At 41.1% G+C, this 27,773-nt stretch overlaps 1 protein-coding gene across 1 annotated transcript; it reads left to right on the top strand.

The window, feature by feature from the left end:
• The first annotated feature begins 483 nt into the window (after positions 1-483).
• LOC111153723 (archain 1) lies at positions 484-27,747 on the top strand. The gene is made up of 10 exons (XM_022512905.1): positions 484-644; positions 9,510-9,773; positions 10,294-10,473; positions 10,604-10,809; positions 11,659-11,823; positions 16,751-16,916; positions 19,941-20,088; positions 20,606-20,714; positions 23,372-23,576; positions 25,998-27,747. The coding sequence occupies exons 1-10, from the start codon at positions 642-644 to the stop codon at positions 26,085-26,087; spliced, it is 1,536 nt and encodes a 511-aa protein (XP_022368613.1). The 5' UTR covers positions 484-641; the 3' UTR covers positions 26,088-27,747.
• Positions 27,748-27,773: the final 26 nt, after the last annotated feature.

Here is a 27,773-nt window from a genome sequence, read left to right as displayed (position 1 = left end):
TTTTTTTTTTAAAGATTTTACTTATTTATTTGAGAGAGAGAACGAGTAGGGATAGGGCAGAGAGAGACAAGCAGACACCCTGTTCAGTGGGAAGCCCCACAGTGGGCTTTCATTATGGCCTTAGCCAGAGTCAGAGGCTTAACCGCTTAACCCACTGAGCCACCCAGTCACCCTAAAATTACCTTATCTTTTTATTGTTGAGTTCTAAGAGTTCTTTATATATTCTGGATACTAGTCCCTTAGGCACATCAGTTTGTTTGTAGATTAAGTGATATAGCGGCTATGAGAGCTTTATAAACTGTAAGAGGTGTCACTAATTAAACGAAGGTGATTACAGACAGTGAAAGGACAGCAACATGAGGTCCCACCGCTATACAGCGAGCCCCCATACCTCCTCGGCAAAACCTGCCCAGCAGCCGGGTACCGACACATTCCCCACCCCACGGAGTCCCGCCTTCCGCCCTTTGACCCGCGCCATTTCCGGTTGGAGACGTGGCTCGAGGCCGCCATCTTGGCAAAAGGCAAAGCGGTAGCGGCTCTTGACAGGGGGGCAGCAGGTCTGGAGCGGCGGGTGCTCCCCTTCCCCTGACCCCAGCCCCAGTGGAGCGGGAAGCGCGGGTGAACCCCCCACCGTCCTCACCATGGTAAGACCCGAGCCAGGCCGAATTCCGAGGATCTGGCTTCGGTCGGCCGCTCTGCCTGCCGGACGGCCTGGTGCTGGAGACGAGGAGTCCCGCCCCGAGGGCCTGGAGCCGGGCGCTTCCCTCAGGGATCCGCAAGCAGTGTGGCCTTCCCCGCCCTGTGTCCGACCTCCCGGGAGATCCGAGGGACCTGCCTGCAGTCCCTCTCCCGTTGCTCCCACACCCCTTCCCCCCCGCCCCCCAACTGGGCACCCTCCTCTGCTGAGCCCGGGGTGTTTCCTGTTAGAGAACCTCTTGGTGGTGTGGCTTGGACCCTCGCGCTGCAGACCTCGCACCTCGACGCTAGTGTCCAGCGGGTTTTTGGGCGCCGGGCTCGGCCGATTGGGCTTCTCTTGTGGGGGTGGGGGGGGGCTCCCTGTCTTAGGGAATCAGCTCTCCTCTCATCCCCGGTGTTTGGTAGGCCCGGGATACTCGAAATGCAAATCCATTGGTGTTCAGGGCTTCTTTTGTTTGCTCGGAAGGGGGAAATAGAGGAAAGTTCGAAAGGAGGCGTAGAACAGGAAGGAGTAACTTCTAACACGAATCTGTAGGACCCAGGTGTCCCTGAAACCTTCCACTACTACAGAATTTAGGTGTGTCCGTTTGTCAGTGTTAGTATCTGCGGTGTATGGAGCGTGGGAAAAGGTGAGCGAGTCCTAGAGAGCACGGGCTTTCTGTTTTCAGGGAACTGGTGAAGTCAGATGTGTTGTTGGCATATCCTTATCAGAAGTCTCAGAGAGGAGGAGGAGGAATAAGGAGGGATTATACGGGGGGACCTGTTACTTGCCCTCAGATGCGTGATCTTTGTGTTCTCATCTGTGGTAGAGGGGGAAAAATTAATGTGTGTGAGGATGGGACCGACAAAACACAGTGGTGACTCCACGAAATCTTGCTTTATCACAATTTGTGGGTATCTATGAAGTAGGAGAAATTCTTTGGTTTCAAATGAGCCAGTAATTTATTTTTTTAGTGTACTTTATGCCTTTCAGTCTTTTGAAGGATTTTCTTATTTTCTAGTTAATAGATTAATAGTTGATTTAAAGCATCTTCCTACATACTTGAGATGACGTGTAATTTGGTGCTGGTCATATTAAGTTCTGCTGACACCCCCCCCCTTTTTTTTTCTTTTTAAAGATTTTATTTATTTGACAGAGATCACAAGTAGGCAGAGAGGCAGGCAGAAAGAGAGCCAAACAGAGAGCCCGGTGCAGAGCTGGATCCCAGGACCCTGAGATCATGACCTGAGCCAAAGGCAGAGGCTTTAACCCACTGAGCCACCCAGGCGCCCCAGCTGACAACCTTTCTAGATGGGATGGTGGTCTTTCAACTTGGTCTTTCAACCACTGAAAGGTTTTTGTTTTCAGCTTCAGGCAAATAAATTGCATCTAGACTGTTTGCCTCATAAAACTTTACTGTTGGACATAAACTTTCCAAAAACTCCTTTGTTCATTTCAACTAGGAGTCTCAGTATTTGGATGGTGATTTTTTAATTCCTTTTCTGTTTACATCCTGGTTGTATTTGTAGTACATTTTGGAGGATATTATAATTTTAATAGCAAAATTAAACCCTTATATTATATAAAGCAGATATAATCTTTACAAAAATCTTGTTTGTTGAAAAGTTCTTAAACTTAATATTTTTAATTCATTGATAACTGAGAGATGGTAAAGCCCTAGTTGTTAAGTGATAAACATAAAATATGTTTTGCATGTCATTTGGATATCTGTGCATATACATACAGTTGTGTCATGTATAAATATGCATTTTTAAGAAATTATATGGGACTTGACCCAGATACCCAGATTGGTGTATTCTAGAGAAAAACTTAGTACATTCTGTTCTGTTGAGTCTTAAAAGTTACTAAGTATTATTTCTGTGTAATGTTTTTGGGTCTTATTCCTTTACAGAGAGATCCCTGGACAGTGGAATTGTCCAAATAGGGTGACATTTTGTAAGATTTCTTGGATCTAAAAGTTGTGTGAAAACTTCTGAAAGTTGGGGTGCCTGGATAGCTCAGTCGGTAGAGCATACGATCAGTCTCGGGTGGTGAATTCAAGCCCCACATTGGGGTGTGGAACCTACCTAGAAAAAGAATAATAATAAAACTTCTGAAAGTTGATTTTTCCTCAACATTGTATTATAAATTTTAATTTTTTAAAAAAGATTTTTAATATTTATTTGACAGAGAGATAGCAAGAGCAGGAACACAAGCTGGGGGGGTGGGAGAGAGAAAAGCAGGCTTCCTGCTGAGCAGGGAGCCGGTTGTGGGGCTTGATGCCAGGACCCTAGGATCATGATCTGAACTGAAGGCAGACGCTTAGACTGAGCCACCCAGGCACGCTAAATTTTTCAAACATCTAGAAAAGTTGAAGCAACTTTACAGTGAACACCCATATGAGGAGTAGTGAGATTCTGTAACATTTCACTATGGTTGTTCCATCACTCATTTAATCATCTAGCCAGCCAAGCCTCTTTTTTTTTTTTTTAAATGCATTTCAGAGTAATTTGCACATATCAGTACATAAATGTTGTGTGTGGGTTTTTGTTTTGTAGCTATATCATGTCCTTATTTCAGATTTGTAAAGTTGATACACAGTGGTAGCATAAGTTTCAAGTGGGGGAGCCTAGGTGGTGCGGTTGGTTGTGTCCAGACCTTGGTTTCTGCTTGGGTCATAATCTTGGTGTCCTGGGATTGAGCCCTGAGTCAGACTCTGTGCTCATTGTGGAGTCAGCTTGGGACTCTCTCTCCCTCTTCCTCTTGCTCCCTACTGCTTGTGCTCTCTCTCTTGCAAATACATAAATCTTTTTTTTTTTTTTTAAGATTTTATTTATTTATTTGACAGAGATCACAAGTAGGCAGAGAGGCAGGCAGAGAGAGAGGAGGAATCAGGCTCCCCATGGAGCAGAGAGCCCGATGTAGGGCTCTATCCCAGGACCCTGGGATCACGACCTGAGCTGAAGGCAGAGGCTTTAACCCATTGAGCCACCCAGGTGTCCCTCAAATACATAAATCTTAAAAAAAAAAAAAAATTAGCCAGATGTAATAAATGTTGATTTTTGAAAAATAAATTACCTTTGGCTTTAGCCTAAGATCTTATCTTAGCTGAAATTAAGAGTTGGATGCTTACCCGACTGAGCCACCCAGGCGCCCCAATAAATTTAGATTTGAATAAATGACATGAAGTCTCATGGTAGCAACAGTCTGTAAGATCTTTGCTTACCTACAGAATGCTGTTCTTATTCACTCAGTAGAGCAGTGAATGAACTAGAGTGGACACATTCAGTATAAATAATAGTATTCAGTTCCAAAAGTCATTAGTTATTAGAAAGTTAGATTTGGGTTTGTGTGGGTGGTCTGTACATACAGAGGGAGAAACTGAAATCCTACACGGTAATAGCAGTCCCCAATTAGGGGGTTATTATTGCTTTTATTTTCTTTTGTATATAATACAGCAACTGCACAGCTTTTTGTTTTCTTTATGTATCTTTTTGATTGTTGTTTCTTTTTGAGAGAACAGGAAAGAATGAAAATGATTTTCTTGAGTTTCCGTTGATTTGCCATCTACTTATTCTCCAAATAGAGAGTTTACTGCAGAAACTGAGAATAGTGTCCTTTTATTTTTATTCTCTACAAGAAACTTGTGATGAGCTTAAAACTCTCACTGAGTAACTTTCCAAGTTTTAGGTTTTGTATGTGATCTAGATTTTATTGTAATTTTCCCTCTGCTTCTCTCATGCAAACAGGAAAGACAAAATGGTCCTCTATGACACTTGTAGAAACTACCCTTAATATGATCATGAGTCATATATATATGAATATACATATATATGACAATATTTTATATATATATCCTCATTACAGTGATTTACAAAGGAGAAAGTGACTGCCTAAATCTGAATGTGAGAAATATGAACGTATTTAGAGCTTCGAGGAACTCTTTGGCTTTTTTTCTTTAGAGAATTATGCATGTTTATGCTGAATTACTACCTGTTATTTTCGGATATCTGTCACTAGTGAGGATGAAGGAATGGTACAGCAGCTCGTCTCACACAGCTACTGTGCACACTCATGATTTGTTTGGAGGAGGTACTTGCCTTTTAGCAGCTTAGTATTGATGTAAAATACTGTTCCGAAGTAGTTGCCACTGGAGCAGTGGGTGTAAAGTGGAGGTATTGTACATTTTTAGTTGCTGTAAAGTTTTCAGATGCTTAACTTGTAAAATCATAAAGATGGGAAATCACTTTAGATTTCATATGAACTAATCTCTATTTTGGGGAAGCACTTAAGTGACTTATGCAATACACAGTGATTAGAGGCAGAACAGAAACCTAATTCTTTAGGTTTCTTTTTTTTTTTTTTTTTTAAGATTTTATATTTATTTATTTGACAGACAGAGATCACAAGTAGGCAGAGAGGCAGGAAGAGAGAGAGAGGGAAGCAGGCTCCCCGCTGAGCAGAGAGCCTAACACGGGGCTCGATCCCAGGACCCTGGGATCATGACCTGAGCCAAAGGCAGAGGCTTTAACCCACTGAGCCACCCAGTTGCCTCTTAGGTTTCTTTACTCAAAGAACTTTCTGATTTGTGTAGTTAAATCTGGGTAGTAGAGAGTTGTTATTTAATCCAAACATAAATTATGATATATTCAAACTGTTTAAGTATTATTAAAAGAAAATTTGTCTGACAAAGCTCAACTTAATGTTTGTTTGTTTTTTTGTTTTTTGTTTTTTTTTTTAAATTAAACAATCCTGGAGAGATCATCTAACTTTTGGGCCTTCGGTATCTACATCTATAAAAACAATCAAGGGGTCTTGAAGGGTCCTGTTAGGTCTAAATGTTCTTTTCCAAAAATGAAAAAAAATTAAAACAATTTTATAGAGAATCATACTTACTCTTCCCCAGAGAAAATCAGATCAAATTACAGTTGGAAAAATTAACTTACCTTTTAGTGTATACTGGATTTTAATAATTGTTAAACATTGGTAAACCCTGATGTGAAGGGAAGCTTTATTATTTCAAGGCATTTAAGGAAATGAATATTAACTTAGAATAGGTTAAATTTATCTTGTTTAGAGGTGACCTTATGTTCCAGAGGTGACATGAATAACATAGTGCATAGAAACCTGTATCAGCTTTGTGGTCTCTCTGATCGTGGTATCTTGGGTATTTCCAGGCTTAGAGCCATACTTAAAGTGGGCACTTTGATCCTACTTTGGGAGCCTTATTTTGCTTGTACCTGTGTAATGGAATGACTCAAAGTCTTAGTTTTCCAGCTTAGGTCCTACTAAAACCCCAGTGTTTCTTCATCTTTACACACTCAGATCCCCCAGTTAATCAAAGCATAATTCTCTTTTTATGGGAGGGGCAGAGGGAAAGGGAGAAGTAGACTCCCCACTGGGCAGGAAGCCCAACACGGGACTGGATCCCAGGATCCCTAAGATCATTACCTGAGCCAAAGACCGACACTTCACCACCTGAGCCACCTGCGTGCCCCAATCTTGTGACCAGGAGTCACAAGCTCTACTGACTGAGCCAGCCAGTCGCCCCTGCCCTCCTTTTTGTTTTTAATTGAGCTATAATTTACATACCATAAAATTTAGCCTTTTAAATTCTATGATTCAATATATGTTTTAGTATATTCACAAAGTTGTACGACCATCACCACTATCTAAACTTAAAACATTTTCATAACCCCAAAGAGAAACTCCATACTCATTAGCAGCCACTCATTTCCCTTTCCCAGCCTCTGGCAACCACTAATCAATCTACTTTCTTCTCTGGATTTGCTATTCTGGATATTTCATATAAATGGAACCATGTAAGATGTGGTCTGGTTTCTTTCATTTAGCACAATATTTTCAAAGTTCATCCATGTTCATTTATTTTTATGATTGAATAATATGCCATTGTATGGATAAACCACATTTTGCTTATTCATTCATCATTCAATAGACTTGGGTTTTCACTTTTTAGCTTATTTTCATTATTATGAATAATGCTGCTATGAACAAGTCTTTGTGCAGTACAGTTATTTTCTCAGGGATAATTTTGGAGCAAAATTCTTACCTTCTTTGGACATATGTGGCATGTAAGTCTTCATTGACTAGCACAGAGACTTACCTGCTTGTCAGGTATAAGCTGAAACAGTGATGGGATTTTTATTTAAAAGAATTTTTTTTTTCGCCAGAAATATGTAGATGGTTGAAACATGAACCTCCTATAAAAATTAATGTGAAATTGAATTTCCTTGAGTACATTTGGTTTTAGCCTTCTGAACAAATAACTTGGCCTGGTAATAATTTTAGGTCAGTTTCGTCTCCTTAGTGATTAAAATATTACCATTATTTGTGTACTAAAAATTACCCCTCCCCTTATCTGAAGAAATATTTATTTCGTATTGCTAATTTAAAGTTAAAGACGGGGCACCTGGTTGATTCAGTTGAGCATCTGCCTTTGGCTCAGATTATGATCCCAGGGTCCTGGGATCAAGCCCCACATTTCGGAGAGGTGGGGGGGTCCCTGGTCATCGGGAAGCCTGCTTCTCCCTTTCCCACTCCCCCTGCTTGCTTTCCCTCTCTTGTTGTGTCTGTCAAACAAATAAATAAAATCTTTAAAAAAAAATACAAAGTTTGGGGCGCCTGGGTGGCTCAGTGGGTTAAAGCCTCTGCCTTTGGCTCAGGTCATGATCCCAGGGTCCTGGGATCGAGCCGCTTGTCAGGCTCTCTGATCGGCTGGGAGCCTGCTTCCCCTCTCTCTCTCTTCCTGCCTCTCTGCCTACTTGTGACCTCTGTCTGTCAAATAAATAAATAAAATCTTTTAAAAAATATGTGTATATAAAGTTAAAGACAGGGAATTGCCACAATGTAAACTTTAAATATCTTATGATTTTATATGTCATTTATATCTTAATAAAACTAAATTAAAAAATAAAAATCTATACCCAAAATAAAAATAAAGTTAAAGACATAGAATGGAGGATTTCTTTTGAGAAATATCGTGTTATAACCATTTTGCATTTTTATTCTTTCTCTGGTATCCTTTACTGTACTCAGTATATCCTCTTTCCTCATACAAAGGTGATGGCAAAAACCTCCCAACTGGTTAGTGATGGGAAAACTACATTTCTTGAGTACAAAACTATTTATTTTAAATAAATATAAATACCTGGGGGAAAGTGACTGGTTTTGGACTTCTAAACTAGCTTATTTGCCATTCTTAAAGTAATCAACTGATAATTTTTATACTCTGTACCTCTCTAAAGGCCTAAAACATTTTCTGCTCTTTTAATTAATTTTAATTTTAATTTTAATTTATTTATTTGACAGAGAGAGCACAAGTAGGCAGAGCAGCAGGCAGAGGGAGAGGGAGAAGCAGGCTGTATGCTGAGCTGGGAGCCAGGACCCCAGGACCCTGGGATCATGACCTGAGCTGAAGGCAGCCGCTGAACTGGCTGAGCCACCCAGGCGCCCTTGCTCTTTTAAAAAGTAACTGATTTTAAAAAAATAAATAAAATAAAATAAAATAAAAAGTAACTGATTTATAAAACAAGATTCTTCCTAAGAGTATTTATGATCTAGGACTTTAAAAAAAATGTATTTATTTGACAGAGAGAGAGCACAAGCAGGGGGAGTGGCAGGCAGAGGCAGAGGGAGAAGCAGACTCCCTTCTGAGCCGGGAGCCCAAATTAGGACTCAATCCCAGGACCCTGGGACCATGACCCAAGTCAAAGGCAGACGCTTAACTGAGCCACCCAGTCCCCCCGATTTAGGACAATTTTAAAAACTTTTCCCCTACTTTCAATTCTTCTTCTCCTTGCTTTTGGTTTTATTTGCATTTATTTTGTGCAGAATTTACTCCCAGGCCATAAGTCTTTGTTTCTTCATTTTCTTCTGGGGTATTTTTTTCTTCTGTGCAGCCTCCTCTTCTGGTTTAGGAACAGCCTCCTGTTTTTCTTTCTTTCTTTCTTTCTTTTTTTTTTTTTTTAAGATTTTATTTATTTATTTGAGAAGAGAGAGCAGGAGCCCACAAGCAGGGGAAGTGGCAGAGGGAGAGGCAGGCTTCCTGTCGAGCAGGGCTCCTGATGCAGGGCTCCGTCGCAGAACCCTGGGATCATGATCTGAGCCAATGACAGACACTTAACCGACTGAGCTGCCCAGGCTCCCCTGGTGCTTGGTTTTGTTTAATGAGTGCCAGAAAAAAGGCAGTTCATCTTTATCCTTGACCGGTGTCAAAACCTGTGTGAAACATTGAGTCACTTAGTTTTTCATTTTATAGATTGTTTACAGATGTAGAAGTAAGATAGTGGGATGGGGTTTATTAAAGAACAGAAGATAAATTTGGACATGCTAAATTAGTTCCATGTTCTAGAAAAAAAAAAAAAGGAAAGATCAGGGGCTTATATATGAACCTTTAATCTGTCTGGTCAGACCTCTTTTTTTGCTGTGGAGATTTCTGTTCCAAGAAAAAGTTTGAACTATTCTTTATGGGTCTGCCAAAGCAGAAAGCAACCCATTTCTGAGTCATTGGAAATCTGTTAACAAATGTATTTGTAGACTTGGCAAAAGTTTTTTTTTTTTTTTAAACTAAGTTTTTCTTAAGGTAAGTTATTGAAAAATAGGACTGATAGTTCCATTTTGCTTCACTGTAGTTTTATTTTATGAATTATGTACTAGAATTAAAAGAGCAATGAAGGAGAGTTTGAAAGTCAGCATTCTAGTAGTCATATCACTAAGTAACTGCGTGTGTCATTCTTTGGAAGATCTGAGGGTGCTAAAAGAGAACAGATGTGAAGAAATAATTAGTACTTACTTAGACGTATGTTTCTGGCAGGTGCTGTTGGCAGCTGCGGTCTGCACAAAAGCAGGAAAGGCTATTGTTTCTCGACAGTTTGTGGAGATGACCCGAACTCGGATTGAGGGCTTATTAGCAGCTTTTCCAAAGCTCATGAACACTGGAAAACAACATACGTTTGTTGAAACAGAGAGTGTAAGATACGTCTACCAGCCTATGGAGAAGCTGTACATGGTGCTGATCACTACCAAAAACAGTAACATCTTAGAAGATCTGGAGACCCTAAGGCTTTTCTCAAGAGTGGTAAGAGTCTTTTTGTAATCGTGGGTCATAGTTTTCTGCTTTAAATTTTCACTGTGAAACTCTTTTTTCCCCAAGCGGCTGATGCTTACCAGTTTGCCTGCTGTATGCTTCCCACCCCAACAGTTTATTGTTACAGCTGTGTATTCGTTCAGCAGACACTGTGTGTCCTCCTAGGCTAGGGTACCCCAAAAGAGAATGTGTGAACTGACCTTTTATTTCTTAAGCTGTTGCTTCAGTCTGTTTTTGTGGTTCTGACACTTGTTTGTCCGTATTTTTAGATAATATTCATTAGGTAAGCCTTATTGGTACAGACACAACACACACACACACACACACACTCTCTCTCTCTCTCTCTCTCTCTCTCTCTCTCTGCCAAAGTCGTGCTGACTTGCTATTTGGGTTCTTTGAAATTTGTGTATTTTATTTTATTCGAAATTTTTGTATTTTAAAGGATAAGACTTAGGAAACATAAAGGCTACTAAGTCTTAAATGTTTCTTTTCCATCACTGCCCACAATTAGATCCCGGAGTACTGCCGAGCCTTAGAGGAGAATGAGATATCAGAGCACTGTTTTGATTTAATTTTTGCTTTTGATGAAATTGTTGCCCTGGGATACCGGGAGAATGTTAACCTGGCACAGATCAGAACCTTCACGGAAATGGATTCTCATGAGGAAAAGGTGTTCAGAGCGGTTAGAGAGGTAAATACATAGGGTCTTCTTTGGGACTTCTTGTTTGTGTGTCTTTCTTTTAGGCTTTACTGTTTTCCTGTTCTCATTTGCTGGTCCAGACTGTACTCAAAGCCACGTCCACGGATGTCTCTTTTTGTAGACCCAAGAACGTGAAGCCAAGGCTGAGATGCGGCGTAAAGCGAAAGAATTACAACAGGCCCGAAGAGATGCAGAGAGACAGGGCAAAAAAGCACCAGGATTTGGAGGATTTGGAAGCTCTGCAGTATCTGGAGGCAGCACAGCTGCCATGATCACAGAGACCATCATTGAAACCGATAAACCGAAAGTGGCACCTGCACCAGCCAGGTATAATTCAGTGTATCACTGGCAACCCTAGACAGGCAGATGAAGGCTGTATGTGTCTATTTTGGAGTGATACCTGATTTCTGGGCAAGTTGAAAATAATGAGTGACTTGATGTAAGATGTAATATTAAATTTGGCTACATAATAACGGGATAAGGGAGAAATCTGAATGTGGTGGGGGATTTTTTGTGTAAAAGAGGTTTCTTTTATGGATTATACCATGAGAGTTGGCTTATATATTTTGGGAGAAGAGGGGATATTTAATTGTTTATAGAAAATGGATTTTTTAATCTTGGTGTGAATAGATATCTGGGAGAATCTGTCAACTACCTGGAAGTATATGTAAGAGTTTTTTAATGCACGGGTATATTTATCAGGATGGAAAGTACAAAGTTTTCATCCAATCATGCATGCTTTTATAAATGTACCTTTGGTCTTTAGGTCTTTGAAGCTTATGTATTATTTTATTTATTAGAGAAGGAGAGAGAGAAAAAGAGGGAGAATGAGCAGAGGAGAGAGGGAGATGCAAGCTTCTCACTGAGCAGGGAGCCCAGTGTGGGACTCAGTCCCAGGGCTCTGGGATTATGACCTGAGCTGAAAGCAGACGCTTAACTGACTGAGCCACCCAGGCATCTGAAGCTTATGTATTAATAGTGACTCAGCTGCCAGTTTGGGCAGGGAATAGTCTAATGTTCCACTAAACCCTAGGATGCTTGAGTTTTTCCTTTGATATCTTCACTTTCATCTTAAAGAACAGTTTCAGGGAAACCTTGAATGCTATGGGGTTATTAATTAATGTTTGTTAGTTGTGATGTTTTTCTTATTTTGTTATTTCTTCTTATTTCACCTAGGCCTTCAGGCCCCAGCAAGGCTTTGAAACTTGGAGCCAAAGGGAAGGAAGTAGATAATTTTGTGGACAAATTGAAATCTGAAGGTGAAACTATCATGTCCTCCAATATGGGCAAGCGCACTTCTGAAGCCACCAAAGTGCATGCTCCACCCATTAATATGGAAAGGTAAGCAGGAACTCTTTTAATAAGAACATACCACATAATGTGTAAAAATGTTTATTTCAGTGCATTACAAATTTTTTGTGTATCTTTTAATTTTTCCTGATTTAAAAGACTTAGAGTATATCCTAGATTTAACATGGCATTTTTTTTTTACTCCCATTACCTTGACTGGGGGGCTCTCAGCTATTTATTTTCTGTGGAATTTAGAACTTACCTTTCATTAAGTCTCTGCTGGCTACGTCTTTGTTTTTGTTTTTTTGACATGTGTATGGAGGAATGCAAAGGGAAAGGGAAATTGTTTTTTAAGATTTTATGGGCGAGAGAGTTCATGGGCACAAGCATGGGGAAGGGCAGAGGAAGAAGGAGAGACTCTCAAGCATGCTCAGCACTTAGTGCAGGGCCCCATGGGGGGCCACGGTGGGGCTCGATCTCAGGACCCTGATATCATGACCTGAGCCGACATCAAGAGTCAGACACTTAGCCGACTGAGCACCCCAGGCCCCCAAGTGTGCTGGGTAAATTTAATAGTAACTTGTTGTGGGGCGCCTGGCTGGCTTAGTTGGTGGAGCACGCAACTCTTAATCTCGGGGTTGTAAGTTTTAGCCCCGTGTTAGGTGTAGAGATTACTTAAATAAATAAAACTTTATGTAAATAAAAACTTGAGATAAAAAAATAATAAAATAAAACTTAAAAAAAGAAAAGTAATTTGTCTTTATGTCAGGTGTATGCCTGTTCTCTTAAAGTGTACTTGAATTAGAGCACTGGAGCTGTGGTGTCCTCTGTGCTGTATTTTGGCAAGTCTTCTTTTAATTAAACTTTAAGGGGATCCAGTCTTTAATACAAAATTTATAAATATCTCTAACAGCAAATTAACATTATCTTTTGCCTTTTCAGTACTTAAACGCAGTAGAGAATTTTTTTTTTTTTTTTAAAGATTTATTTATTGGGGGGCGCCTGGGTGGCTCAGTGGGTTGAAGCCTCTGCCTTCGGCTCAGGTCATGATCCCAGGGTCCTGGGATCGAGCCCTGTGTCGGCCTTTTTGCTCGGCAGGGAGCCTGCTTCCTCCTCTCTCTCTGCCTGCCTCTCTGCCTATTTGTGATCTCTGTCTGTCAAATAAATAAGTAAAATCTTTTAAAAAAAAGATTTATTTATTGGACAGAGAGATCACAAGTAGGGAGGTGGGGGGGAAGCAGGCTCCTCGCTGAGCAGAGAGCCCGATGTGGGGCTCAATCTCAGGACCCTGAGATCATGACCTGAGCTGAAGGCAGAGGCTTAGCCCACTGAGCCACCCAGGTGTGCTGAGAATTTTTTTTTTAAGATTTTATTTGTCAGAGATAGAGAGCAAGTGGACAAGCAGGGGGGTTGGCAGGCAGAGGGAGAAGCAGGCTCCCTGCTGAATAAGGAGCCTGATGCAGCACTCGATCTCAGGACCTTGGAATCATGACCTGAGCAGAAGGCAGATGCTTAACTGACAGCTACCCAGGCATCCTGAGTTTAGAATATTTTGATTTGTCTCTTATGTCAGGACTGGTTCATAACATATTTAGTTACCAAGTTCACATATTCATGACTCAGATTTCTTCACTTGAAGCCCAGGCTTCTCTGTTGCTGATAGTTTTGGGGTCAAGTGAAAGATGAGTCTGAGGGGCACCTGGGTGGCTCAGTAGTTAAGCGGCTGCCTTCAGCTTAGGTTGTGATCTCAGGTCCTGGGATCGGGCTCCCCAGGGAGCCTGCTTCTCCCTCTCCCTCTTCTTCTCCCTCTGCCTGCTGCTCTGTTTGTGCTGGCTGTCTCTCTCTCAAATAAATAAATAAAATCTTAAAAAAAAAATGAGTCTGAGAGGGTACTTTTATCAGGTGTGTGCAAGGTTATCTCATATGTCCTGTTCTGTATGAGATGAACGGGGTTGCATGGATACGAATCTGAAGTCACTACAGCCCCTTGCTGCTCCTAGTGGCTTTGAGTGAGACAGAGGCTTGACACTGTTTAAAAAAGATGTTGGGGGGCGCCTGGGTGGCTCAGTGGGTCAAAGCCTCTGCCTTCGGCTCGGGTCATGATCTCAGGGTCCTGGGATCGAGCCCTGAGTTGGGCTCTCTGCTCAGCAGGGAGCCTGCTTCTGCTTCCTCCTCTCTCTCTCTCTCTCTCTGCCAATTTGTGATCTCTGTCTGTCAAATAAATAAATAAAATCTTAAAAAAAAATAAAAAATGTTGGAAACCATCATGTATCAGAGAGGGCTTGAGACTCTTTTTATTTTTATTTATTTATTTTTTTTAAAGATTTTTATTTATTTATTTGACAGAGAGAGATCGCAAGCAGGCAGAGAGGCAGGCAGAGAGAGAGGAAGGGAAGCAGGCTCCCTGCTGAGCAGAGAGCCCGATGCGGGGCTCGATCCCAGGACCCTGGGATCATGACCTGAGCCGAAGGCAGAGGCTTAACCCACCGAGCCACCCAGGTGCCGCTTGAGACTCTTTTTAAATGATGAAATGTTTCTTGAGCATGGAGCAAACTCTTGTGAAAGTAAATGGGATCCTGTGTGTGCGTGAGCAGGGGAGGGGGCGGAGACAGAGGGGCAGAATTTTAAGCAGACTTGCTGGTCCGTGTGGAGCCCAGTATGGGGCTCGATCTCACGACCTTGAGATCATGACCTGAGCTGAAACCAAGAGTTGGAGGCTCAACTGACTGAACCACCAAGGTGCCCTAACCCTGCGTTGTTTTAAGATACACTCCTTTGGGGCAGTCCTGTTGGGATGACTCTCACTCTTGAGAGCTTTTTCTGTATTTCCACTTAATAAACTTCTGTGGCTTTACTCACTAAAAAAAACAAAACAAAACAAAAAGATACATTCCTTTGTGGTCTTATGTATCATGCCTTTGTTTCTGGGAAGACTTTTATATGTTGGAATGAAGTAGGATGCCAGAGTATTCTTTTTAGTGTCTGCAGTTCACCCAGTTAAAAATAGCTTTAGTAAAAAAAAAAAAAAAAAAAAAAATAGGGATAGATTGTACTGAGTAATTGCCCAGAGCAGTAACACTTTTCATTTTACTGATTTTTTATTAGGTTATACATTCATATAGTTCAAAATTTAAAAGATTCAAAAAGTATTACAGGGGCCCCTGGGTGGCTTAGTCTGTTAATTGTCTAACTCTTGATTTCGGCTCAGGTTGTGATCTCAGGCTCGTGAGACTGAGTGCCGTGTCAGGCTTATGCTCAGCATGTAGTCTGCTGGTCCCTCTTCCTCTGCTCGTCCCCCTCCCTATTTAAGTAAATTAATTAAATTAAATCTAAGGGGAGAAAAAGTATTACAACAAAAAGTCTTTCTCCCACCCATCCCGGCAAGTTTCTCTTTTTGGAGGCAACTAGTATTAACTAGTTTTTTGGTATATTCTTTGGAGAGTATAGTCTATATGTAGGTGAATAAAAACATGTTTTCTTCTTCTTCTTTTTTTTTTATACCTAAGTGGTAGCATACTAGATGCATTTCCCAATTACTTTATTCACTTACTTATTTTGGAGATGAGAATATTCTTTTTTTTTTTTTTAAGATTTTATTTTTATTTATTTGACAGACAGAGATCACAAGTAGGCAGAGAGGCAGGCAGAGAGAGAGAGGAGGAAGCAGGCTCCCTGCCGAGCAGAGAGCCCGATGTGGGGCTCGATCCCAGGACCCTGGGATCATGACCTGAGCCGAAGGCAGAGGCTTTAACCCACTGAGCCACCCAGACGCCCCTGGAGATGAGAATATTCTTATTTGAAGCTATAAACACGTAACATCTCATAATACTTGATCCTAGATTGGATCTTGTACTACTTTATTTTTTTCTCCTATTATAGCTTTTACCCATTTATTTATCTCATAGAGACACTGAACATGCTTGAGTGGGGGGAGGAACAGAGGGAGAGAGAGAGAGAGAAAATCCCAAGAGACTGCACTGAACGTGGAACCCAATGCCGGGCTCGATTCCAGGACCCTGAGATCATGACCTGAGGCAAAATTAAGAGTCGGACGCTCGACCGACTGAGCTGTCCAGGCGCCCTGGGATCTTGTACTACTTTAAAGGACATTACTAGGTCAACTGACAGAACTGGCATATGGATGGTAGAGTAGAGAAAGTATCGATGTCAGTTTGCGAAGTTAGTAACAGTGTTGTGGTTACATAAGAGAATATCCCTATTCTCATAGGATGTACTCTGAAGTGTTCAGGGGTAAATGGCCAAGAGGTGTATAATCTGCCTGTGAGTGGATCAGGAAGAAAATAGTAGTTGCAGAGAGTATGCAAATGATAAAACAAATAGTGGGATAAAATGTTAACAGCATTTTTAAAAGGTATAAATGTATTCCTAGTTTAATTTTAATTTTTTAGTTTTTGAAATTATTTTCAAATGAAAAGCATTTTTAGTTTTTAACCTCTTTTCACAACTGCTTAGGATTCATTTTTGTGGATATACCTTTATGTATTTTAGCAGCTCCCTATTAACGGACATCTGTTTCCACACTTCTCTTGTAAACAGTTCTTCAGTGAATAACTATTATTGTTCGCACAGGTGGGAACTTTTCCAGGTGGGAACTTTTCCGTGGGATAAAAGGTTTAATGCTTTATTTTTAAATTTTTTTTAAAGATTTTTATTTGACAGACAGATCACAAGTAGGTAGAGAGGCAGGCAGAGAGAGAGAGGAGGAGGAGGCAGGCTCCCCTCTGAGCAGAGAGCCCGATGTGAAGCTCGATCCCAGGACCCTGGGATCATGACCTGAGCCGAAGGCAGAGGCTTTAACCACTGAGCCACCCAGGCGCCCCGTTTAATGCTTTAAATTCTGGGTATACAGCAACAGCACCTTAAAATAAGTTGTTGATGGCTAATCACTGTTAAACCCTGGAGAAAGGGAATTCTGGTTTCTGCCTTTATGAACAAATTTATTACTTTTTCTCTACAGTGTGCACATGAAGATTGAGGAAAAGATCACACTGACTTGTGGACGGGATGGAGGATTGCAGAATATGGAATTGCATGGCATGATCATGCTTAGGATCTCAGATGACAAATTTGGCCGAATTCGTCTTCATGTGGAAAATGAAGATAAGAAAGGGGTGCAGCTACAGGTGTGTAGAGGCTGTGGATAAGTATTAAGACTTCGGTTTGTCTGGGGTGCCTGGGTGGCTCGGGCTAATAGGTGTCTGCCTTCAGCCCGGGTCATGATCTCAGAGCCCTGGGATCCAGCCCTGTGTCAGATTCCCTGCTCAGCAGGGAGTCTGCTTCCCCTTCGCCTTCTGCCCTTCCCTCCACCTGTGCTCTTTCTTGCTGTCTCTCTGTCTCTCAAATAAGTAAATAAAATCTTTTTTTTTCTTTAAGATTTTATTTATTTATTTGACAAATCACAAGAGGAGAGGCAGGCAGAGAGGGGAAGCAGGCTCCCCACTGAGCAGAGAGCCCAATGCAAGCTCGATCCCAGGACCCTGAGATCATGACCTGAGGCAAAGGGGGAGGCTTAACCACTGAGCTACCTAGGTGCCCCTAAATAAAATTAAAACAAAAACAAAAACAAAACAACGACTTCAGTTTATTTGCCTAGCATAGTGTTTTTCAACTGGAGTTTCTCATGTGAACCACAGAACACAGAAAATTAATTTAGGTAGCTAGTGCCATTCTAGATGCCTAGGAAAGAAGTTAATTTATTATATACAGTGGATACCTTGGGGCAGTATATCTGTTACCAGGTCGGTTGAGAGCAACTGACAGTTGTATTATAATACACTTTTAATAGTAGAATTAAATGAAAGGTCATTTTGAAATTGAATTAATGACTTCATACTCTTTAAGAAAGATACAGATAGATGCTTTTTTGTTACTGTTACGCAAAGAGTAAAGTAGTTCAGGATATTGCTTGAAATACAGTTTTTTAAAAATCGCAAAGTTTTTTAGATTTATTTATTTACTGAGAGTGCACGTGAGAGCAGGGAGAGGGGCAGAGGAAGATGGAGAGAAGCAAACTCCATGTTGAGTGCCGAGCATGCTTTGGGTCTCAGTCCCAGGACCCTGAGATCATGACCTGAGCTGATGTCAGAATCTTAACCAGATGAACCACCCAGGCGCCCCTGAAGGGCAATATCTAATGGTGTTTTTGAAAAGTTAATAAAAATCCTTACAAAATAAATATGTATGTTCTTCTACCTGGATATGTATGAAGCTTCTTTGTATTATTGCAGTTGTTTTGTCACATTTTATTTAAATGGCTGATCTTGTATTTCTTGTCACAAAAACAGATCATTTTCAGGGAAGAATATATTTTTGTCTGTTTTTCCCCCATAATCAGCACAAAGTTGCCTTTTGGAAGTACTGCTTTATAGTTTTGATAACAGCTTTGCTGGCTCTTAAAGTATATATAGGCTACTGTCCAGGAGTTATTTCTTTTCCCTTTTCTGTCTGTCTGTCTGTCTGTCTCTCTTTTTTTTTTTTTTAAAGGTTTTATTTATCAGAGAGAAAGAGAGGGTACAAGTGGGGTGAGGGACAGAAGGAGAGGCAGACTCCCCACTGAGTGGGGATCCATCACTAGGCTTGATCCTGGGACTCTAGGATCATGACATGAGCAGACGTTTAAGTCACTGTGCCACCTGGGCGCCCCTCCCTTTGCTCTCTTAATCTGACTTCTTTTTAAAAGATTAGTCCATCTTGTTGGCCTGCATTGAACAATTTATTGTTGTGCGCAGAATTGCAACTAACTTTCCACAGAGCTTTTCCCTCTCCTGCCTTCTGACTGTAAGGCCAGGACTGCTATGTGACCCAGGCATCTGATCAGTTGTCTTCTACTTGGCTTGCTTGGCCCTACCAGGATGTTACTTCCTATGAAGTATTTTTAGAAAGGACTTGGTTACAGGTCTTCAGCTTTTTAAATTACAAAATTATTAACTTGTTCAGTTACAAACAAAACACCTTAGAGTTGAAGTTACTTTTTTTAATTACTATTTTTTTAAAGATTATTTATTTTATTTTATTTATTTTTTTAAAGATTTTATGTATTTGATATAGCACAAGTTAGAGGGTAGGAGAGGGAGAAACAGGCTCGCGACTGAGCAGGGAGCCCAATGTGGAGCTTTGTCCCAGGCCCCTGGGATCATGACCTGAGCTGAAGGCGGATGCTTAACCAACTGAGCCATCCAGGTGCCCCTAAAAGATTTATTTTATTTATTTATTTTATATAGAGAGAGTGCACTTGTGAGAGTTCAGGGTGGGGGTGGGGACAAGGGACAGGGAGAGAGAGAATCTCAGGCAGACTCCTGTCAAACACAGAGCCCGATGCAGGGCCTGATCCTGTGACCCCAAGATCATAAACAGAGCTGAAATCAAGAGTCAACCACTCAATGAACTGAGCCACTCTGGTGCCCCCAGTTCCTATTTTCAAAATGTCTTAAATCTTTTTAAAAGTCTTTAAAGAAGGGACATCTCTCTTTAAATCAAAAGAAATTGACATTCTTTTAGGTACTCTATTTTTTTTTTTTTAAGGATTTTTTTTTTGAGATTTTTAAATTTATTTATTTGACAGAGAGATCACAAGTAGGCAGAGAGGTAGGCGGGGGGCGGGGGGGAACAGGCTCCTTGCTGAGCAGAGAGCCCAATGTGGGGCTTGATCCCAGGACCCTGGGATCATGACCTGAGCTGAAGACAGAGGCTTTAACCCACTGAGCCACCCAGGCACCCCAGGATTTTATTTATTTATTTTTAAAAGATTTTATTTACTTATTTGACAGACAGAGATCACAAGTAGGCAGAGAGGCAGGCAGAGAGAGAGAGGAGGAAGCAGGCTCCCTGCAGAGCAGAGAGCCCGATGCGGGGCTCAATCCCAGGACCTCGAGATCACGACCCGAGCCGAAGGCAGAGGCTTTAACCCACTGAGCCACCCAGGAGCCCCCAGGATTTTATTTTTAAGTCATCTCTACACCCAGTACAGACCTTGAATTCAGAACCCCGAGATCAGCAGCTGCGTGCTCCACCGTCAACAGAGCCAGCCCGGTTCCCCGTGGTCCTCTATTTTAGATGTTTAGATTATGGACCATGTAGGACCAGAGGGAGTTTGTTTCCTATCTTGTCATGTCTGAACTCAGAAGTTTTTCTTTTACTTTTCATTTCAGACCCATCCAAATGTAGATAAAAAACTTTTCACTGCAGAATCTCTGATTGGCTTGAAGAATCCAGAGAAGTCATTTCCAGTCAACAGTGACGTAGGAGTGCTAAAATGGAGGCTACAAACCACAGAAGAATCCTTTATTCCACTGACAAGTAAGTGCTTCTGGTCAGTCCCACTAAGCTGGTCTGCACTGAGAACAGAAATAGCCTGGCCTTGTGCATGCTTATCTTCATTGCTGTAGCCAAATTCTTGTTGACGAAATGTCTTTCTTTCAAAATGGGCTCAGTGCTGCATTTTGTGTATTTTAATCACAAGTTTTCATTTTTTAATAGCTTTAATTTTGAAAGTTTTTTATAATAGTTTAGGCCTGCAGTTAGCTGTCAGCTTTCATTTGCCATCTTAACTTTTCTCTCCCCCTTTTTTTTTTTAAAGATTGTATGTATCTATTTGACAGAGAGAGACACAGGGAAGAGGGAACACAAGCAAGGGCTGTGGGAGAGGGAGAAGCAGGCTTCCTGCTGAGCAGGGAAACCGACTCGGGGCTCGATCCCAGGACCTTGGATCATGCCCTGAGCTGAAGGCAGCTGCCTAACGATTGAGCCACCCAGGCGCCCCACTCTCTACTCTTTTTCTAATATTCGAGTATTCCTGCTTTGCTTTTCTTCTCAGTTAATTGCTGGCCCTCCGAAAGTGGAAATGGCTGTGATGTCAACATAGAATATGAGTTACAAGAAGATAATTTAGAACTGAATGATGTGATTATCACCATCCCGCTCCCGTAAGTGGTATCCCCTACATAATCTTTTTTTTCTGTACTGAGTTCATAGAAATAGTCTTTTGGAACTTGTTTTGGAGGCAGCACTTAGTTGGCCTTCCATTCTAAGATATCTGCTTCTTTTTTTTTTTTTTTTTTTTTTTATTTTTTTTTTTTTTTTTTTTTTTTTTTTTTTTGGGAGGCAGAGAGAGAGAGAGAGAGAGAGAGAGGGAAGCAGGCTCCCCGCTGAGCAGAGAGCCCGATGCGGGACTCGATCCCAGGACCCTGAGATCATGACCTGAGCCGAAGGCAGCGGCTTAACCCACTGAGCCACCCAGGCGCCCCAGATATCTGCTTCTTAAAATGTCCAGTTGTAGAAGAAACCAGTTACAAAAGTCCACAGTACCATATGCTCCTATGACATTGGGACAACGTTTTTCTCTTGGAACAGAAATCAGGAGGTGGAGGGGAAGGCAGTTGACTGCAACAGGCCACAAGAGAACTTTCGAGGACAGGGAAATGTTCTGCGATTTGACTGTGATGGTGTTTACAAGGTTACATACATTTGTCAAAGTGTGTTGATCTGTACACACTAAAAGGAATGGAGTCTACTGGTTTTAAAACCAACTCAAAGCCCATTGTAGTAGAGCTGTGTTTCCAGATGTTGGGCCTGTGGTTGTTCTTGTAGTAATGAAGACTTCCAGAAGGAGGAGCCACTTCTTAGTCCAAAAAAAAAAAGGTCTTGGTTTTGTTTTGCAACTGAGAAATTGAATCTGTCGACTGAATTTTTTCTCTTTCACTTAGCTCACTAAACTTTCAGCTAAAGATGAGAATATGTTTTCAAGGGAACTATTGATTCTTGCTGGAGCACATATTTACATTAGTTTTCATAAATTTTCTAAGTTTTATTGGTGTAACTGACATACAGTAAACTACACATATTTAAGTTGTACAGTTTGATAAGTTTTGACATGTATACACCTGTGAAACTGTTACCACTGTTAAGATAATGAAAATGTCCAACATCCCCCAGAGGATTAGTTCTAATAAGTTTTTATTTTTTATTATTATTTTTTTTAGTTCCAGTTAAGTTTTTAATGTGTGCTTATTAAATGGCCTACTTTCTAGGATCATCTGGAAATACTCTTTCCCTAAAGTTTATCTCACTAGCACTTCCAGTGACTGGGCCCTGTTATTATGTCACCAGTGAATCCAGCTCCTTTCTTCCACCTCTCAGCACCTGCCCCTCCCACGATTAAGTACAAGGTGTAATTATGAACACCCAATAAATGTATTCTTAGTGTATCTTTACTGTTATATTGCTTAATTATTATTGCAGAGAAAATGATATTAATTTGTCATTTTGTTTCACTGTTGATAATTCAGCCATTTACACGGCCAGGTCTGGTTTTTTCGTCATAATTTTCCATTTTAAAAAATAGGCTCTGTTATCAATCTGTCCTTGATTGGAGTAACTGTCTTATTCTTCACAGCTTGGTTATTCTTTCGGAACAATAGATGGCTGCCTTGAACCATTGTAGGGCTTGGGCATTGCTAACAGGTGCAGGTTTTGTTTTGTCAAGATTTATTTTACTAGGCTATTTTTAGGATTCCACAATTTTTAGGCCTCTCCATCTACCCTATAATTGTGGTTATGGTGGTTTCCTGTGTCTTAGTCTACTTTCGCAATAGTCTCCAGAAGAGACCCTTCCTTACACAACATTTTACCCTATTGTCTAGAACTGTTGTCTAGAACTGATCAAATTTGAGAGATCGGAATCGGAAGAACAGCAGAAAGAAGAAATACATGTACAATTGGGACCATAGAATTGAAAGGGAAGAGCTGATCATGTTGTTAAATTCTTCTCTTTGTCTTCCTTATTTACTCTGCCCCTAATACAAGCACTGAATGGCACTGGTGAATGAAAAGATGGTAAATTTGCAATGTGTGGGAGTGGGTGACACTGCCTGTCAGCCACATGTGAGGGTGCAGAGTACATCCTACAGCCCTGGTTCTCTGGCAGATGAAGGACAGCTGTGTGTCTCTTTTTCCCATCATGTTCACATACTGGGCAGGGCTGATTGTGTTTTCACTTACATGTAAAAAGTCCACTTACTGGATTGTAAATCAGACCCACTGGCGTCATCTCCAGGTTTTGAAACATTCTAAAATCTTTTGAAGACATCTTCTCACAGGCCCAAATTCATCTCCATTTTAATTAACCATATAATGATGTATTTTTTTTGCCCTGCTACTATCAACCTGTTTCCCCCCATGGTCACCAATAAAGAGAGCTGCAGTATGGTAAAATTCCTTCTTGACAAGGCAACAAACCCTTGGTGCAGAATTTTTGAAAACATATCCCACTTCACACATTTGTCAGTTTTAGTCCCCTGCTAGATCTGGATCTAATCCACAAGCTGGAGCCACCCATGGATCTCTCTGCCAGTTAACTGTGGTTGCATGTATCTGTATCTGTAAAGGCAGTGAGTGAGATCCTTGGCCAAGGTGCTAGGACTTTGTTTGGTCCTTGAAATTATTAGGGAGCCTCATTTTTTTTCTAGAGCCATAAAAAAATAGGCAGAATTTGAGGAACATAATCAAATTCAGGGCTGATTTTCCTTGGCAGAGTTCTTCCAGCTTTGAACAGCTAAGGTGACACAAGTGTTTCTCATGACAGATCTGGGGTGGGTGCCCCAGTGATTGGGGAGATTGATGGCGAGTATCGACACGACAGCCGACGGAACACCTTGGAGTGGTGCCTGCCAGTGATTGATGCCAAAAATAAGAGTGGCAGCCTCGAGTTCAGCATTGCTGGGCAGCCCAACGACTTCTTCCCTGTTCAAGTCTCCTTCATCTCTAAAAGAAACTACTGTAACATACAGGTATTCCCTTTTAATCAAGAGCACATGGTAGGACGGATGCCAGATAAATAGAATGGCATCAAAAGTTAGAAAAGCTGGGTGCTTGCCTGGCTCATTCCATAGAGCATGTGACTCTTGACCCTCAGGTCATGTGTTCAAGTTCTGTGTTGGGCTGAGAGCTTTTTTTTTTTTTTTTTTTTTTTTTTTTCCTTTAAAAAAAAGAAAAAAAAAAATCAGAAAAGCTGGTATTCCCTGTGGATTCCATTATTGAATTTCATTGTGTGATCTTAGTCAAATTCCTCTCCTGCTTTAACTCAGTTTTCTTCTCTAGATTGGACATGGTAAAGAAATTGAATATGAATACATATAAAAGTATTTATGGATTGTGCAAGATTTGTATATCTTAGTTGCCTATTTTTAAAAAATAATCTCATGCATTTTAAAAGCTATTTACCAAAACAGCCAACCCATATTTTTAAATTTTATTTATTTATTTATTATTTTATTTATTTATTTGACAGAGAGTGCACAAGCAAGGGGAGTGGCAGGCACAAGGAGAAGCAGGCTCCCCGTGGAGTAAGGAGCCCAATGTGGGGCTCGATCCTGGACTCTGGTATCATTATCTGAGCCATCCAGGCACCCCTATTTTTTAATTTTTAAATTTTTGTTTGCGCTTTGTTTTGTAATGTCTTGTATGTGTTGCTTGGTTTGAACCCAAGGATGGAAAGAAAGTTTTGTTTCATTTTGTTATTTATTTATTTATTTTAAAGATTTGTTTGTTTATTTGAGAGAGAGAGGGAGAGAAAGAGCACGAGCGGGGGTGAGGGCTAGAGGGAGAGGGAGAAGCAGACTCCCCACTGAGCAGGGAGCCTGATCTGGGCCTTGATCCCAGGACGCTGAGATCACGACTTGAGCTGAAGGCAGATACTCAACAACCTGAGCTACCAGGCGTCCCCAAGAAAGTTTTTTATTTGTAAGGTAAAATTACTTCCCTGCAAAAATGATTCTAGTACAAATGAATACAATATTTGGACTATTCAGGGCACCTGGGTGGCTCGGCCAGTTAAGCATCCAGCTCTTGGTTTCAGCTCCAGTCAGGATTTCGGTCCTGGGATCAAGTCTCCATGATCAGCATGAAGTCTGCTTTTCCCCCTCCCTCTGCTCCCCTCCTCGCTCATGCACGCACTCTCTCTGAAATAAATAAAGAAAATCTTTTTTAAAAAACTCACAATAGGGGCGCCTGGGTGGCTCAGTGGGTTAAAGTCTCTGCCTTCGGCTCAGGTTATGATCCCAGGGTCCTGGGATCGTGCCCCACATCGGGCTCCCAGCTCAGCGGGGAGCCTGCTTCCCCCTCTCCCTCTGCCTGACTCTCTGCCTACTTCTGATCTCTGCCTGTCAAATAAATAAATAAAGATCTTTAAAAAAAAAAAAAACCAAAACAGTATTTGGATTATTTATGTTGCAGTTTCACGAATACAGAAAACCATGAGCCAGTTCTGTTGCAGACCTTGTCCTTTAGATAAGCAAAGTGATGGATATTTGTGAACTGTTTCTTTAGATCGTTATTTTTAACTCATTGCTCCTCTTTTTTTTTTTGAAGTTGCATTACAAGGACCCAATTTATGTTTTCATTTTCCCCTCTGACTTGTTGATTTGCTGGTTGTGGCACTATCTTGTCTTCCCAGATGGTCTCTATCTCTCCTATAAGTGCTTAGGAGATTATAGTTTCCTTCCTGTGTTGGGTAATTCCAAAAAGCACTTCTCTCTCCACTCTCAGTTATTGGCATAAGCCCATGATTATTGGGAGTACAGGCTTGAAACCAAGACATGAGATAGAAATGGGTACATTTTCCTGTTTGGGACAATTCGAAGAGTACGGCTCTCTGAAAACCTCATTAGAAAATATAATCAGTGGTTCAAGCTTGTACTGATGCCGTTACAGGCACTAGTGTTACAGGTAATTTATTAAACTAGACATTTACAATGAAAAAGAGAAAACAAGATCTCATAGAAGGATCCAGCCATGTCTAGAAATAAGTGTGATAGGGCAGCTTAGTGAGACTTGGAGAGCAAATCAGGCAAATGAAGTTGAAGAGTCAGAATATTGCATTTTGGGTCAAAATATTAATCGATCAGCCTAATTAAATGTCTGTGAACTTTCCTTTGGGGCAGGACCTGAGTAGTGGCCACTCATTCTAGATCTTTTACTTGATAGCACTGTACATCTCATGCAAACAGTTGTCTTTTCTGCCTAGAAAGTAAGTTAATCCTGTTGGTGGGAAGAGTGATGCTGTAAGCCACAATTGTGAATTGAACTTTTTAGTGTTTTTGTGTTATTTTTAATATTGCTGTAAGGGAGTTTGTTCTGTCCAGAGAATATAGTCAGCACCGTGGAGACTCGCTCTCCTGCTGCTTTACCTCACTCTTTGTTTGTTTCCCTAGGTTACCAAAGTGACCCAGGTAGATGGAAACAGCCCCGTAAGGTTTTCCACAGAGACCACTTTCCTAGTGGATAAGTATGAAATCCTGTAATACCAAGAAGAGGGAACCAGAAAAGAAAATTTTCAAATTAATAAAGAAGAAGCCAACTGTGGCTGAAGAGTTTTTTCCAAATCTACAAGCCATTGGAGACCCTTTTTTTCTGGTACAATGCACGATTCTCTGCGCGCAAGGACCCTCAACTCACCCTCAGTGTTCAAGTGTCACAGAGACGTTCTTTGGCAAAGAAAGACACAAACATAAAGGGAAAGGCTGCTGATTTCTTTGGCAGATTTTACTGGCCAGCAGGAAAGCAAGCTCTCCAGAGAAAGCCCCCCAGTTAAACAGCTTCTCTTCCTTTGCCTCATTGTTGCTCCTTTGTTTTAATCCCTAAATATGGTTACATTTCATACTTCATTTTTAAAAAGTTTTCTCTGCAAATTTTCTTTTTCTCTTTTTCTCTGCAAATTTTAATCTTTCATACTCCTTTCCTTTACCTTCAATTTTTCTCTTTCTGTACCTCAGTCAAGTGCTAGGATCATCGTATATAGGCATTGTATTTGTTTGGCACTCCTGGGAACTGGTTGAACTAATCCATCCTCGATCTTTGGACTATATAGGTGAACTGCTTAAGGGGTATGAGGTGTAGAAGTGAACAGGTAAGGGTATACTTTGTCCTTTTCTTGTGTCTACTCATCCCTCCATTCCTTTGCATGTTATTTTCCTTCCAGTTGTGTCCCTCTAGTTTAGAACAGTACTGTGAATCCCACTTGTGCCAGTAGTAAAGACCACTGAGAAGCAGCTTTTGGATGGCACAGCCCCGTTATGTCCAGTGAGGGCTTTCACATCTGCAGGTAATCCTGTCTGCTGCTGGTGCTACCCAAGCTTCTGGTTCTCTGCACTCTGGGTACTTCAGCTAAAACATAAAAACTCATGGTCTTTGTAATCCATTCACATGTCCTTGAATTCACCACCTCCTTTTTCCTGGCTCTTCTCTGTGTTCTCAGTCCTTTCCTGTCTTTTCCTGTCTCTGAAGTCCTTCATTTTTGTCCCTTGAGCCCTCTTTGATGAGTGTCCTCATGTCCCCTCTCATCCATTACTTGTGCAATGGAGAAGGCTGCATCAGGCAGCCCAGCGTTGGCTTTCTAACTCAGTATTGCACTCCGTAGGGTTGCTGGGACTACTGCTAGGCTGTGGCCCCAGGAGGGGGGAGAGGCAGATGACGAGATGACCTGCTGCACTTCCAGCTGGCTGGAGAGGACCACTCCCACTTGGGATGACATCGGGCCTCCCCTGCAAAGAGTGTACTGTCCTCGAAGCAAAGCAGTCACACACAGATGGCCATGGATGGAATTGTTTGCCAAAGAAATTTCTGGCCTTTCCCTTTCCCTTAACTGCATCAGGGAAGAATCCTTATCTCTGGCTTGGTTTCCACATGAGGTTTTTTTTGAGGAAGGGGACTGGGACAAGAAATCTGTCATGTAGTTAAGTAGGCAAGAGATCTTATTAATCCAGTTTTGTTTGAAAGTTGCTTGTCCATATGATTTTTTTAAAGTTGTTTAGTTTCACAATTTTTTTTTCTGAAATTACTTTTGGGGTAATATTTAAAATGAGAGATGTTTTGTAACCCTGTAAAATACATAGGGAATATAACATTCCAGTGTACACAAAGAAGGAAAATTCTTTAATCAAATAAAGAGTATTATAAAATGAATGTTTATTAGATTCTTGACTGTCTCA

The sequence above is a fragment of the Enhydra lutris genome, unplaced genomic scaffold, assembly GCF_002288905.1.
Source record: "Enhydra lutris kenyoni isolate GAN:26980312 unplaced genomic scaffold, ASM228890v2 scaffoldscaffold34, whole genome shotgun sequence".
NCBI lineage: Eukaryota > Metazoa > Chordata > Mammalia > Carnivora > Mustelidae > Enhydra > Enhydra lutris.
The sequence above is the reverse complement of the archived record's forward strand: the minus strand, read 5'-3'. Positions and strand labels throughout refer to the sequence as shown.